This window comes from Procambarus clarkii, chromosome 39 (genome assembly GCF_040958095.1).
Source record: "Procambarus clarkii isolate CNS0578487 chromosome 39, FALCON_Pclarkii_2.0, whole genome shotgun sequence".
NCBI classification, from domain to species: domain Eukaryota; kingdom Metazoa; phylum Arthropoda; class Malacostraca; order Decapoda; family Cambaridae; genus Procambarus; species Procambarus clarkii.
The window spans coordinates 31149987-31166365 of record NC_091188.1 but is presented as its reverse complement, the minus strand read 5'-3'; the positions used below and the strand labels follow the sequence as shown (position 1 = coordinate 31166365).

Here is a 16379-nt window from a genome sequence, read left to right as displayed (position 1 = left end):
AATATATTTACATAAAGTCATGCTACATGAAAAACGTGAAAAAAAGTCGCTATATTACCAAATATGAGGATTTTAACTTCATATCATAAAGCGAGGTTTCGTATTTTTTATATCCTAGAAAAGACATATAAAAATGTTGTTTCAAATACAAATGATAAAAATCAATGTGTTTTCAATAAAATTAACTAAAATGTACCTGATTTTCCGTTTATATTACCGAAGGAAGATGTACTCGTAAAACCGCTCTATTCCGGCTGAATTGTCGATATATGCAATAAAAACAGAACCTCTCCCCTTAAGATACCTTACCAAGTATTTTAACGAGAAACAAATAGATTATTGAAAATGAAGTATTTAAGGTTAATTTCTAATCAATTATGTGTGTACATCATTTTTATTGTATAAATAATGAATTTATAACAATAAACTGAAAATTCGCAAAAACGTTGAAAAAGGCAAAATATTGCCAAATTCGATGATTGTTTAAATCACATAAAGGAAAAGGGGATGATAAACGTCAAAATATTGCTAAATTCAATGATTTTTAGTACAAAAGAAAATGCAAGAAAACTTGCTTAAAAATGTAATATTATGCGAAATTTTGAGATTTGAAGGCCAAATCACATATCGGGAGAAAACATGAAGTAGTATCGAAATATTGGTAAAAACGAATATATTTACGTAAAATCCCACTACGTGAAAAACGTGAAAAAAGTCACTATATTACCAAATTTGATGATTTTAACTTAAAATCATAAAGCAAGGTTTCGCATTATTTAGATCCTAGAAAACACATGAAAATGTTGTTGATAATACATATGATAAAAGCAATGTGTTTTCTTTAGAATTAACTAAAATGTTCCTGATTTTCCGTTTATATTACCGATGGAAGATGTACCCGTAAAACCCCTCTATTCCGGCTTAAACGTCGATATATGCAATATAAACAGAACTTCTTCCCTTTTCAATATCTTATTCAGTATTTTACCGAGAAACAAATAATTGATTTAAAATGAAGTTTTTAAGGTTAATTTCTAATCAATTATGTGTTTGCATCATTTTTATCGTATATATAATGAATTATTAACAATAAACTGAAAATTCACAAAAACGTGGAAAAACGGCAAAATATTGCCTAATTCCATGATATTTTGTATAAATCACATAAAGAAAAAGGGTATGTTAAACGTCAAAATATTGCTATATTCGATGATTTTTAGTACATAACAAAATGCAAGAAAACTTGCTTAAAAATGCAAAATTTGCGAAATTCTGATATTTGAAGGCCAAATCACATATCGTGAGAAAACATGAAGTAGTATCGAAATATTGGTTAAAACGAATATATTTACGTAAAGTCACACAACATGAAAAACGTGAAAAAAATCGCTATATTAACAAATTTGATGATTTTAAGTTCAAATCATAAAGCAAGGTTTCGTATTTTTTAGATCCTAGCAAAGACTTATAAAGATGTTGCTTCCAATACAAATGATAAAAATCAAAGTGTTTTCATTAAAATTAACTAAAATGTTAAACCAAAATGACTTTTGGTTTATATTACCGATGGAAGATGTGCACGTAAAACCGTTCTATACCAGCTGAAACGTCGATATATGCAATAAAAACAGAACTTCTCCCCTTTTCAATATCTTACTCAGTATTTCAACGAGAAGCAAATAGTTGATTGAAAATGAAGTATTTAATGTTCATTTCTAATCAATTATGTGTTTGCATCATTTTTATCGTATATTTAATGAATTAATAACAATAAACTGAAAATTCACAAAAACGTGGAAAACAGCAAAATATTGCCTAATTCGATGATATTTTATTTATATCACATAAAGGAAAAGGGGGATGATAAACGTCAAAATATTGCTAAATTCGATGATTTTTAGTACGAAACAAAATGCAAGAAAACTTGCTTAAAATGCAATATTATGCAAAATTCTGAGATTTGAAAGCCAAATCACATATCGTGATACTACATAAAATTGTATCGAAATACTGGTAAAAACGAATATATTTACGTAAAACATGCTACATGAAAAACGTGAAAAAAGTCGCTATATTACCAAATATGAGGATTTTAATTTCAAATCATAAAGCGAGGTTTCGTATTATTTAGATCCTAGAAAAGACATATAAAAATGTTGTTTCCAATACAAATGATAAAAATCAATGTGTTTTCATTGTGGGGAAGTCTGGCTCCAGTATAATATTAAGAAAATGTATAATTATGTGAATGTAAAATAATGATAAATTCTAAGATAGCTCGAAAGACCAGAATGAGTAATTAAATGAGAAGTCTGTGGCTTATAGATCTAAGATTATATGAATAAATTCTATTAATTAAGCAATGACTGTAAATTATAGAATTCTAGAGCCAGCCTCCCATGACACAATTTGGGGGGGTATTCTATAAGATTAATCTATGTGGAACATATATTATGCAATAATAATAATTATAATATGCACACATAAATAATGAGTAATATATATAATGCAAAATACTACTGCCATATGAAGATTAATAATGCATAACTGGCAGTATCAGATATGTAGGTATATATATATGGATATGGACTCTAAATAATAAACTAATATCTACAATGAAAACTGATTATATCTCAGCTGTGACAGAGGACGTAGATGCAGTCCACTGTACGTCTGGCTTCAAACAGTTTGAGATAGTGTTAAGTTGGTGCACGTGAGGGTATGGCGGTCACACGCTTCCTCAGGGTGTTGCACCATGCTGCAATAATGATAATCCCGTAATTTCCACCTCCAAACTAGCATTCACACACATATACGGAAATATCTAAATATTTGGAGGGGAAAGAGCTACACTTACATGAGATTATTTTTACGCCCGCATTATAACGACATGGCACCTACATGATCTTATTTAAGAGCTCGTTAAATAGAACAAATGAGGTAAAAATGCCTGCCGAACTGGTGTCCGTGATTCTGGGAAGCTGCGTCCTCAATCTGGCATCTAAAGATGTTCGGATGCCGGTTGGATGAGAAGATTTTCTGGACCGCTTACGGAGCACCACTTGTTGATCGCAAATATGGCGAGAGTCCTCTCTTTCTCTCCTTCCCCAAAGTCGCGCATGCGCAATAGCTCGCCGTGAGGATTCGAACATAAATTATATATATTTATTAACGCTAAATAGGGAAGGGGGCGTGTATGAACACTCTTGATGATTAAGATAAATATTTTATGTGGTGATGTTTAATTCTCACAGTGCACGTCAGTTAATGTAGACGGCACAAATAAAACAATACGGGCTTGGTGGTGGAAATGATGTTAGATTATGATATGATTTACTGGAACAGCGATTAAGCTGGGTAAAGAAATTCCAGCAAACTATTGTATACTAAAAGTAAACCTATTACTAAATTATTATTCCTAATAAAGGAAAGTAAATGGTTACATTGGTGTTAGATCTACAGGTATGTGGAAATTTTATTCTCCGTGCGTGGCTGACGCAAAACTACACAATTCTAGGAGAAATTACATGATGTTCCACAACCTAATACAGTAAATTCTATAATACTAAACTACGTACTAGTAGTGTTAGTGAATTATTACTCTTAATACAGGAAATACATCCTGTTATATTAAGGGTTATTAAATGAACATTAGATGTGTATGAAGCTTAATACAGGAAATACATCCTGTTGTATTAGGGATGAAAATAACTTTTGGAAATTTCCAACATAATTCCGGGGCGGAAAATTACGGGTCGTAGTTCAATGTTAAGGACTAACGTACCTATTCCCTGAAATTACAGTCTTATATGTTGGTAGGTAAGTATGTACATAACGAATGTCCCGGATCTGTGTGACAGGTATGATCTGTTATCACGGGTACATCTATGTAATGATTAATTATTCTATGTCTCTTTGAGATCAAGGAGATACCGAATCCACAGTGAGATCAGTGTCTAGGGTCGCTGTGACATGTAACTGGATGAGTTACTTGACACTAACTGATCACTGCAGACTCACAAATCACCTCAACATCAAATGAGAAATCTTAAGTATTTATACAAGATTAAATTTAGCCTAATGTGTAGATCTTGCTGCACAAAGTGATTTAGGCTATGTAATAATAATAACTAAATTCCTAACCTAGCTAAAATCTAGATAAAATAGAGAACAGAGTATCTGAGCATCAGTCTCTATAAATGCAGTCAGTGGTATGCTTTAGTGAGTACAGATTTAATTTGCACTCAGCTGACCCTAACTAATGTTCCTAATCTACCTAAGTAGAGGGTAAATGCGAATTATATACATTAGGGTACAGTGATATAACTTCTCTGGAAGTATAACTAAACACATATAGCAACCTAAAGATTCTAAATGAGTAATAAACCTATTCGGTTTATATACATTAAGTTACAGTACTATAACTCTCTGGAGCTATAATTAAGTACATGATAACTTATATGAAAACTGAATGTGGTCAATTATTATTGTCGAGAATAGTTCTGGGTCTACAGTGGGGTCAATGACGTGTCGCTGTGACGTGAACCGGTTTAGGCTACTAGTCACTGATTTATTCACTGAGATCCATAGAAACTAACTCGGCTAGTAATAACTGTACCAGACTCAATCTGGAAGAAGATAAGATGAGTTTATTCTATTATGTTTCACTGCTGATAGCCTTCTGGTAAATGTTCACTTACAGGCTGTTGTAAAGTTCAATTTTGCTTGTGCTAAGATGCTTCTCCAAACTGTCTCTAAGATGCTTGTGGGCAGAAAAAAGAAAGCAGAAGGAGCTCAAACAAAACTGATAGACCCCCCTGCAGGTGTATCACATTAAATGGATTACTGAATCCTAGTCCAGACGACATGATATAAATGCAGTCTTCTCTGGAAGACTTACCTAAGATACTATAAAGGCGATAAGATGTTATGAAATGCTATGAAGACTGAATGTGGTCAATTATTACTGTCGAGAATAGTTCTTGTTCTACAGTGGGGTCAATGGTATTTGTCGCGGTGACCTGCAGCCAATTCTTAGGCTACTGACCACTGATTAATCCACTGAGATCCATAGAAACTAATTCGGCTAGCACTAATTGTACCAGACTCAATCTGGAATTAATGTTGGTTGTCAGCTGGCATAGGCTTCCTCAGGTTCAAGACTCTACCTGTAAGTAAATAGCCTCCTGCTGAACTCAACAAGTTCATTCCATGCTGGCTTGTAGTTCCAGTAATGAACTGATAATAATGGTCTGCCCCTACTAATAGATCTACATTGGTGAGGTAGTCAGACTTTATCTTGGAGTCAGCCAACTTGATTCTATTTTTCTGTAAAAATTTGGCTGTCTCTTAGACCTTTGACATTCATGTCAAGAGGGATGTGATTAACTACTATGGCCTTAACAGGTCTGACATAACCGCCTAGGCGTACTAGTGGTTGTACTACTTCAAATTCTTGAGGTCCAGTATCTGCTAGGAATCCTGATATGTTCAATGTCACCTTACACAAGGGTTTAAGTTTCAGCTGGTTAGCTGCTTGTTGAGTGATGAACGTTCTCTGGGATCCCTGGTCGAATAGACCTCTTGTAGTGATTCTAGAATTCTTACCATTTAATTGTAGTTGTGCACTAGGTAATACGGCATTATTACGAGACTTGGTGTTAAGCACCTTAACCTCCTGTCGCACCTTACAACACTGCACAATGGTGGAAGTATCCTGTTCCACCTGGAGTTTCGGTGATTTAGGCCTATCAACTCCACACAATGCTGAATGATGTTGATCCTGGTGGCACCTGTTACATATGTGTAATGGGGTGGTGCATGTATTAGGATCGTGTTGCAACAAGCACCTGGTGCACTTGTGCAATTCCTTGAGGCGCTGTATCCTAGAAACGCTATCAGGAAAGTTTTGACACTGATAAATAGTATTACTCTCTTGGCAAAAGAGACAGCATCTCCTTCCTGTAGTAGATGTATGGGTCACTAACTTGGGTGACTTATGGACTACAGGTTTAGAAGGGCTGATAGTGTAAGTACCTAATGTAGTATTCTTCCATTTGGGAGTGGAAGTAGCGGTTTTACATTTATTAGGCTGTTTGGATGTACCTTTGGATTTGACTGTTTTATCAGTGGTTGATTTGTCAGTGTCAGGTATTATTTTCTCATGAGCTCTCATTCGATTAACTGTTATCCTTAATCTCTCAACGCAACACTACACAATTCTAGGAGAAATTACATGATGTTCCACAACCTAATACAGTAAATTCTACAATACTAAACTACGTATTAGTAGTGTTAGTGAATTATTACTCTTAATACAGGAAATACATCCTCTTATATTAAGGATTATTAAATGAACATTAGGTGCGTATGAAGCTTAATACAGGAAATACATCCTGTTGTATTAGGGATGAAAATAACTGTTGGAAATTTCCAACATTCATTAAAATTAATTAAAATGTTCATGATTTTCCGTTTATATTACTGAGGGAAGATGTACTCGTAAAACCACTCTAATCCGGCTGAATTGTCGATACTAAAATGTTCCTGATATTCAGCTTATATTACCGAAGGAAGATGTACTCGTAAAACCGCTCTAATCCGGCTGAATTGTCGATATATGCAATAAAAATAGAACCTCTCCCCTTAAAATACCTTACCAAGTATTTTAACGAGAAACAAATAGTTAATTGAAAAGGAAGTATTTAAGGTTAATTTCTAATCAATTATGTGTTTACATAATTTTTATCGTATATATAATGAATTAATAACAATAAACTGAAAATTCTCAAAAACGTTGAAAAAGACAAAATATTGCCAAATTCGATGATACTTTGTTTAACAAAGTCAAAAATATTGCTAAATTCAATGATTTTTATTACAAAACAAAATGCAAGAAATCTTGCTTAAAAATGTAATATGCGAAATTTTGAGATTTGAAGGCCAAATCACATATCGGGAAAAAACATGAAGTATTATCGAAATATTGGTAAAAACGAATATATTTACGTAAAATCACACTACGTGAAAAACATGAAAAAAATCACTGTATTACTAAATTTGATGATTTTAACTTAAAATCATAAAGCAAGGTTTCGTATTATTTAGATCCTAGAAAAGACATATGAAAATGTTGTTGATATTACAAATGATAAAAATCAATGTGTTTTCTTTAGAATTAACTAAAATGTTCCTGATTTTCCGTTTATATTACCTATGGAAGATGAACCCGTAAAACCGCTCTATTCCGGCTGAAACGCCGATATATGCAATAAAAACAGAACTTCTCCCCTTTTCAATATCTTACTCAGTATTTTAACGAGAAACAAATAGTTGTTTTAAAATGAGGTATTTAAGGTTAATTTCTAATCAATTATGTGTTTGCATCTTTTTTTTCGTATATATAATGAATTATTACCAAAAAACTGAAAATTCACAAAAACGTGGAAAAACGTCCAAATATTGCTATATTCGATTATTTTTAGTACAGAACAAAATGCAAGAAAACTTGCTTAAAAATGCAAAATTTGCGAAATTCTGAGATTTGAAGGCCAAATCACATATCGGGAAAAAACATGAAGTAGTATCGAAATATTGGTAAGAACGAATATATTTACGTAAAATCATGCTACATGAAAAAAGTGAAAAAAGTCGCTATATTACCATATATGAGGATTTTAAGTTCAAATCATAGAGCGAGGTTTCGTATTATTTAGATCCAAGAAAAGACATAAAAATGTTGTTTCCAATACAAATGATAAAAATCAATGTTTTTCATTAAAATTAATTAAAATGTTCCTGATTTTCCGTTTATATTACCGAGGGAAGATGTACTCATAAAACCGCTCTAATCCGGCTGAATTGTCGATACTAAAAATGTTCCTGATATTCCATTTATATTACCGAAGGAAGATGTACTCGTAAAACCGCTATAATCCGGCTGAATTGTCGATATAAGCAATAAAAACAGAACCTCTCCCCTTGAGAGTGTAAGGGAACCTTACCAAGTATTTTAACGAGAAAAAATTGTTAATTGAAAATGAAGTATTTAAGGTTATTTTCTTATCAATTATGTGTTTACATAATTTTTATCGTATATATAATGAATTATTAACAATAAACTGAAAATTCACAAAAACACGGGATAACGGCAAAATATTGCCGAATTCCATGATATTTTGTTTAAATCACATAAAGAAAAAGGATATCTTAAACGTTAAAATATTGCTAAATTCAATAATTTTTAGTACAAAAGAAAATGCAAGAAAACTTGCTTAAAAATGTAATATTATGCGAAATTTTAAGATTTGAAGGCCAAATCACATATCGGGAGAAAACATGAAGTAGTATCGAAATATTGGTAAAAACGAATATATTTATCTAAAATCACGCTACATGAAAAACGTGAAAAAAGTCACAACATTAACAAATTTGATGATTTTAACTTCAAATCATAAAGCAAGGTTTCGTATTATTTACATCCTAGAAAAGACATATGAAAATGTAGTTGATATTACAAATTATAAAAATCAATGTGTTTTCTTTAGAATTAACTAAAATGATCCTGATTTTCCGTTTATATTACCGATGGAAGATGTCCCCGTAAAATCGCTCTAATCCGGCTGAAACGTCGATATATGCAATAAAAATAGAACTTCTCCCCTTTTCAATATCTTACTCAGTATTTTAAAGAGAAGCAAATAGTTGATTGAAAATAACGTATTTAATATTCATTTCTAATCAATTATGTGTTTGCATCATTTTTAATCGTATATTTAATGAATTAATAACAATAAACAAGAAAATTCACAAAAAACGTGGAAAACCGGCAAAACTATTGCCTAATTCGATGATATTTTGTTTATATCACATAAAGGAAAAGGGGATGATAAACGTCAAAATATTGCTAAATTCGATGATTTTTAGTACGAAACAAAATGCAAGAAAACTTGCTTAAAATGCAATATTATGCGAAATTCTGAGATTTGAAGGCCAAATCACATATCGTGATACTACATAAAGTTGTATCGAAATACTGGTAAACACGAATACATTTACGTAAAATCATGCTACATGTAAATCGTGAAAAAAGTCGCTATATTTCCAAATATGAGGATTTTAATTTCAAATCATAAAGCGAGGTTTCGTATTATTTAGATCCTAGAAAAGACATAAAAATGTTGTTTCCAATACAAATGATAAAAATCAATGTGTTTTCATTAAATTTAACTAAAATGTTCCTGATTTTCCGTTTATATTACCGAGGGAAGATGTTCTCGTAAAACCGCTCTAATCCGGCTGAATTGTCGATACTAAAATGTTCCTGATATTCCGTTTATATTACCGAAGGAAGATGTACTCGTAAAACCGCTCAAATCCGGCTGAATTGTCGATATATGCAATAAAAACAGAACCTCTCCCCTTAAAATACCTTACCAAGTATTTTAACGAGAAACAAATAGTTAATTGAAAAGGAAGTATTTAAGGTTAATTTCTAATCAATTATGTGTTTACATAATTTTTATCGTATATATAATGAATTAATAACAATAAACTGAAAATTCTCAAAAACGTTGAAAAAGGCAAAATATTGCCAAATTCGATGATACTTTGTTTAACAAAGTCAAAAATATTGCTAAATTCAATTATTTTTATTACAAAACAAAATGCAAGAAAACTTGCTTAAAAATGTAATATTATGCGAAATTTTGAGATTTGAAGGCCAAATCACATATCGGGAGAAAACATGAAGTATTATCGAAATATTGGTAAAAACGAATATATTTACGTAAAATCACACTACGTGAAAAACATGAAAAAAGACACTATATCACCAAATTTGATGATTTTAGCTTAAAATCATAAAGCCAGGTTTTGTATTATTTAGATCCTAGAAAAGACATGAAAATGTTGTTAATATTACAAATGATAAAAATCAATGTGTTTTCTTTAGAAATAACTAAAATGTTCCTGATTTTGCATTTATATTACCGATGGAAGATGAACCCGTAAATCCGCTCTATTCCGGCTGAAACGTCGATATATGCAATAAAACAGATCTTCTCCCCTTTTCAATATCTTACTCAGTATTTCAACGAGAAACAAATAGTTGATTGGAAATGAGGTATATAAGGTTATTTTCTAATCAATTATGTGTTTGCATCATTTTTATCGTATATTTAATGAATAAATAACAGTATATTGAAAATTCACAAAAACGTGGAAAAACGGCAAAATATTGCTTAATTCGATATTTTGTTTAAATCAAATAGAAGAAAATGGGATGATAAACGGCAAAATATTGCTAAATTCAATGATTTTTAGTACAAAACAAAATGCAAGAAAACTTGCTTAAAAATGCAAAATTTGCGAAATTCTGAGATATGAAGGCTAAATCACATATCGTGAGAAAACTTGAAGTAGTATCGAAATATTGGTAAAAACGAATATATTTACGTAAAAACATGAAAAACGTGAAAAAAATCGCTATATTACCTAATTTGAGGATTTTAACTTCAAATCATAAAGCTAGGTTTCGTATTATTTAGATCCTACAAAAGACACATAAAAATGTTGTTTCCAATACAAATGATAAAAATCAATGTGTTTTCATTAGAATTAACTAAAATGTTAATACACAATATATCAAGAAAGATTGAGTGGCTTTGTCGTGACCAGAAATGAGTTTGCTGATGTAGATAGGAAGAACGAAGATCTGCTTGATGTGAACCAGGATCCAAGCCAAACCTCTTATGCAGTTTTCTTTCAGGGAGGCTTCAGAACCTTCTCAGTACTATGCGTACTGAGAAGGTACGCATAGTACTAATCAGGAACTAAAATGTTCCTGATTTTCTGCTTATATTACCGAGGGAAGATGTATTCGTAAAATCGCTCTAATCCGGCTGAATTGTCGATACTAAAATGTTCCTGATATTCCGTTTATATTACTGAAGTAAGATGTGCTCGTAAAACTGCTCTAATCCGGCTGAATTGTCGATATATGCAATAAAAACAGAACTTCTCCCCTTGATATACCTTACCAAGTATTTTAACGAGAAACAAATAGTTAATTGAAAATGAAGTATTTAAGGTTAATTTCTAATCAATTATGTGTTTACATAATTTTTATCGTATATATAATGAATTAATAACAATAAACTGAAAATTCGCAAAAACGTTGAAAAAGGCAAAATATTGCCAAATTCGATGATTTTTAGTACAAAAATTGGGCAAGAATTGACCCATCGCTGCTCTAAGTAATTTACATATTTCCGGTATAAAAAGTCGTAATTTTAATCTGCGAATACGTGCATAGAGCCAAAATTTGCCTCCAAATTGTGGCTCAAGCGTCGAATTTGAGATGTTTGGGATATTTTAAAAACTTCAGGGAGAGTTTGGGAAAAATGTGATCCATCGCAGCGTTCAGTAATTGTCTTAATTTCGGTATAAATAGTCGTAATTTCAAACTGCGAATACGTGCAGAGAACCAGAATTTGGCTCCAAAATATGGCTCAAGGGTCGAATTTGGGATGCCTGGGATATTTTGAAAACTGCAAGGGGGTTTGGGCAAAATGTGACCAATCGCCGCTCTCAGTAATTGGCATTTTTTCGGTATAAAAAGTCGTAATTTCAATCTGCGAATACGTGCATAGAGCCAAAATTTGCCTCCAAAATGTGGCACAAGCGTCGAATTTGGGATGTTTGGGATATTTTGAAAACTTCAGGGGGTGTTTGGGCAAAATGTGATCCAACGCCGCTATCAGTAATTGGCATATTTTCGGTATTAAAAGTCGTATTTTCAAACTCCGAATACGTGAATAGAGCCAGAATTTGGCACCAAAATATGGCTTAAGCGTCGAATTTGGGATGTTTGTGATATTTTGAAAACTGCTAGGGGGGGGGGGGGGAAATATGACCCATCTCTGCTCCCAGTAATTGGCATATATTCGGGATAAAAATATGTAATTTCAAACTGCAAATAAGTGCAGAGAGTGAGAATTTGGCTCCAAAGTATTGCTCAAGCGTCGAATTTGAGATGTTTGCGATATTTTGAAAAGTGCAAGGAGGAATTGGGCAAAATGTGACCCATCGCTGCACTCAGTAATTGGATTATTTCGGTATAAAAAATCGTAATTTCAAACAACGAATAAGTGCTGAGAGCTAGAATTTGGCTCCAAAATATGGCCCAAGCGTAGAATTTGAGATGTTTGGGATATTTTGAAAACTGCAGGGAGGGTTTGGGCAAAATGTGATCCATCGCCGTTTTCAGTAATTGGCATATTTTCGGTATAAAAAGTCGTAATTTCAAACTGCGAATACGTACAGAGAGCCAGAATTTGGGTACAAAATATGGCTCAAACGTCGAATTTGGGATGTTTGGGATATTTTCAAAACTGCAGGGTGGGTTTGGGCAAAATGTGACCCGTCACTGCTCTCAGAAATTTGCATATTTTCGGTATAAAAAATCGTAATTTCAAACAGCGAGTACGTGCACAGAGCCAGAATTTGGCTCCAAAATATGGCTCAAGCGTCGAATTTGGGATGTTTGCGATATTTTGAAAACTGCAGAGAGGGTTTGGGCAAAATGTGATCCATCGCCGCTCTAAGTAATTGGCATATTCTCGGTATAAATTTCGTAATTTCAAATTGCGAATATGTGCACAGAGCCAGAATTGGGCTCCAAAATATGGGTCAAGCGTCGAATTAGGAGTGTTTGGGATATTTTGAAAACTGCAGGGTTGGTTTAGGCTAAATGTGACTCATCGCCGCTCTCAGTAATTGGCATATTTTCGGTATAAAAATTCGTAATTCCAACCAGCGAATACGTGCAGAGAGCCAGATTTTGGCTCCAAAATGTTGCTCTAGCATCAAATTTGAGATGTTTGGAATATTTTGAAACCTGCTGGGAGGTTTGGGCAAAATGTGACCCATCGCTGCTTTCAGTAATTAGCATATTTTCGGTATACAAAGTCGGAACTTCAAACGGCGATACCTGCAGAGAGCCAGATTTGGGCTCCAAAATGTGGCTCTAGCATCAAATTTGAGATGTTTGGAATATTTTGAAAACTGCTGGAGTGATTAGGCAAAATGTGACCCACCGCCACTTTCAGTAATTGGCATATTTTTGGTATGAAAAACCGGAATTTCAAACTGCGAATACATGCAGAAAGTCAGATTATAACTCCAAAATGTGGCTCTGGCGTCGAATTTAGGATTTTGGGGATATTAGGAAAACTGCAGGGGGATTTGGGGAAAATGTGACCCACCACCGCTTTCAGTAATTGGCATATTTTCAGTATAAAAAAACGAAATTTCAAACTGCGAATACGTGCAGAGAGCCAGATTATAACTCCAGAAGGTGGCTCTGGCGTCGAATTTGGGATGTTTTGAAGACTGCAGGGGGGTTTCGTCAAAATGTGTCCCATCGCTGCTTTCAGCAATTGGCATATTTTTGGTATAAAAAGTCGGAATTTCAAACTTCGAATACGTAAAGAGAGCCAGATTTTGCCTGCAAAGTGTCGCTCTGGCGTCGAATTTAGGATGTTTGGGACATTAAGAAAACTGCATGCGGGGTTGGGGAAAATAGGACCTCCGCCTCTTTCAGTAATTGGCATATTTTCGGTATAAAAAAAACGGAATTTCAAACTGCGAATACGTGCAGAGAGCCAGATTATAACTCCAAAATGTGGCTCTGGCTTCGAATTTGGGATGTTTGGGATATTGTGAAAACTGCAGGGAGGTTTGGGCTAAATGTGACCCACCGCCGCTTTCAGCAATTGGCATATTTTTGGTATAAAAAGTCGTAATTTCAAACAGCGAATAAGTGCAGAGAGCTAGAATTTAGCTCCAAAATATGGCTCAAGCGTCGAATTTGAGATTTTTGGGATATTTTGAAAACTGCAGGGAGGGTTTGGGCAAAATGTGATCCATCGCCGCTTTCAGTAATTGGCATATTTTGGTATAAAAAGTAGTAATTTCAAACTGCGAATACGTGAAAAGAGCCACAATTTGGCTCCAAAATATGCTCAAGTGTCGAATTTGAGATGTTTGTGATATTTAAAAAACTGCAGGGGGGGTTTGGACAAAATGTGACCCATCGTCGCTCCCAGTAATTGGCATATATTCGGTATAGAATTTGTAATTTCAAACTGCGAAGATGTGCAAAGAACAAGAATTAGGCCCAAAAATATTGCTCAAGGGTCGAATTTGGGATGTTTGGGTAATTTTGAAAACTGCTGGGGGGGTTAGGGGAAAATGTGACTCATCGCTGCTTTCAGTAATTGGCATATTTTCGGTATAAAAAGTCGTAATTTCGAACTGCGAATACGTGCAGAGAGCTAGAATTTGGCTCCAAAATATGGCTTAAGCATCGAATTTAAGATGTTTGGGATATTTTGAAAACTGCTGGGAGGGTTTGGGAAAAATGTGATCCATAGCTACTTTCTGTCATTGGCATATTTTCGGTATAAAAGGTCGTAATTTCAAACTGCGATTACGTGCAGAGAGCGAGAATTTGGCTCCAAAATATGGTTCATGCGTCGAAATTGGGAAGTTTGGGATATTTTGAAAACTGTAGGGAGTGCTAGTGCAAAATGTGATCCATCGCCGTATATAGTAATTGGCATATTTTCTGTATAAAAAGGAGTATTTTCAAACTGCGAATACGTGCAGAGAGCCAGAATTTGGCTCCAAAATATGGTTCAAGGGTCGAATTTGGGATGTTTTGGATATTTTGAAAATTACGGGGGGAATTTGGGCAAAATGTGACCTATCGCCGCTGTCATTGATTGGCATATTTTCGGTTTAAAAGTCGTAATTTCAAACTGCGAATACGTGCCGAGAGCGAGAATTTGGCTCCAACATATGGCTTAAGGGTCGAATTTGGGATGTTTAGGATATTTTGAAAACTGCAGGGTGGGTTTGGGCAAAATGTGACCATCACCGCTCTCAGTAATTGGCATATTTTCGGTATAAAAATTCGTACTTTCAAACAGCGAATACGTGCAGAGAGACAGAATTTTGCTCGAAAATATGGCTCAAGTGTCGAATTAGAGATGTTTGGGATATTTTGAAAATGCAGGGAGGGTTTGGGCAAAATGTGATCCATCTCCGCTTTCAGTAATTGGCATATTTTCTGTATAAAAAGTCGTAATTTCAATCTGCGAATGCGTGCAGAGAGTCATAATTTGGCTTCAAAAAATGCTTCAAGGGTCGAATTTGAGATGTTTGGGATATTTTGAAAACTGCAGGGGGGGTTTGGGCAAAATGTGACCCGTCGCTGCTCTCAATACTTGGCATATTTTCGGTATGAAATTCGTAATTTCAAACTGCGAATGCGCGCAGAGAGGCAGGATTTGGTTGCAAAATATGGCTCAAGAGTCGAATTTGGGATGTTTTGGGTACTATAAAAACTGCAGGGGGGGGGGGCAAAATTTGACCAATCGCTGCTCTCAGAAATTTGTAAATTTTCGGTATAAAAAGTCGTAATTTCAATGTTTGATGTTAAAAATTATCGAATTTAGCAATATTTTGACGTTTATCATCTTTTTTTCCTTCATGTTATTTAAACCAAATATCAACTATTTAGGCAATATTTTGCCATTTTCTCACCTTTTTAAGAATTTTTAGTTTATTGTCATTAATTCATTGAATATACGATATATATGACGCAAACCCGTAGTTGATTGCAAATTCACTTTAAATACTTCATTTTCAATCAACCATTTTTACCTCGTTATATTAGTTATAAAAATATTGATTAAGAGAGAAATCCTGTTTTTATTGCATATATTGACGTTTCAGCCAGATTAGAGCGGTTTTACGTGTACATCTTCTCTCTCGTGATTAACTGAATATTACGAACATTTTTGTTAATTTTAATGAAAACACATTGATTTATATAATTTGTACTGAAAACAACTTTTACATATGCCGTTTTAATGGTCTAAATAACACGAAACCTCGCTCTATGATTTCAAGTTTAAATCCTCGAATATGGTAATATTGTGACTTTTTATACGTTTTTCATATTGTGTGATTTTAAGTAAAAATTTTCGAATATACTAATATTTCGATACTACTTCATGTTTTCTTGCGATAAGTGATATTAGCTTGTAAATATCAGAATTTCGCATAATATTGCTTTTTAAGCAAATTTTCTTGCACTATTTTTGTACCAGAAAAATCATCGAATTTAGCAATATATCGATGTTTATCATCCTTTTTTTCCTTTATGTGATTTAAACTAAATATCAACGACTTTGGCAATATTTTGCCATTTTCCAACTTTTTTAATTTTTTTAGTTAATTCTTAATAAATCATTGAAAATACGATAATTATGATGCAAACCTGTAATTGATTGCAAATTTCCTTTATATAT

General features: G+C 33.5%; 1 protein-coding gene across 1 annotated transcript in view; it reads right to left on the bottom strand.

The window, feature by feature from the left end:
- Positions 1 to 5320: 5320 nt before the first annotated feature.
- The window catches only part of LOC123760432 (uncharacterized), a 51958-nt gene continuing 40899 nt past the window's right edge, over positions 5321 to 16379 (bottom strand). Inside the window, exon 5 of the mRNA XM_069338168.1 lies at positions 5321 to 5725. Within this exon, the coding sequence (XP_069194269.1) occupies positions 5321 to 5725 (405 nt within the window). The remainder of the gene's footprint in view (positions 5726 to 16379) is intronic.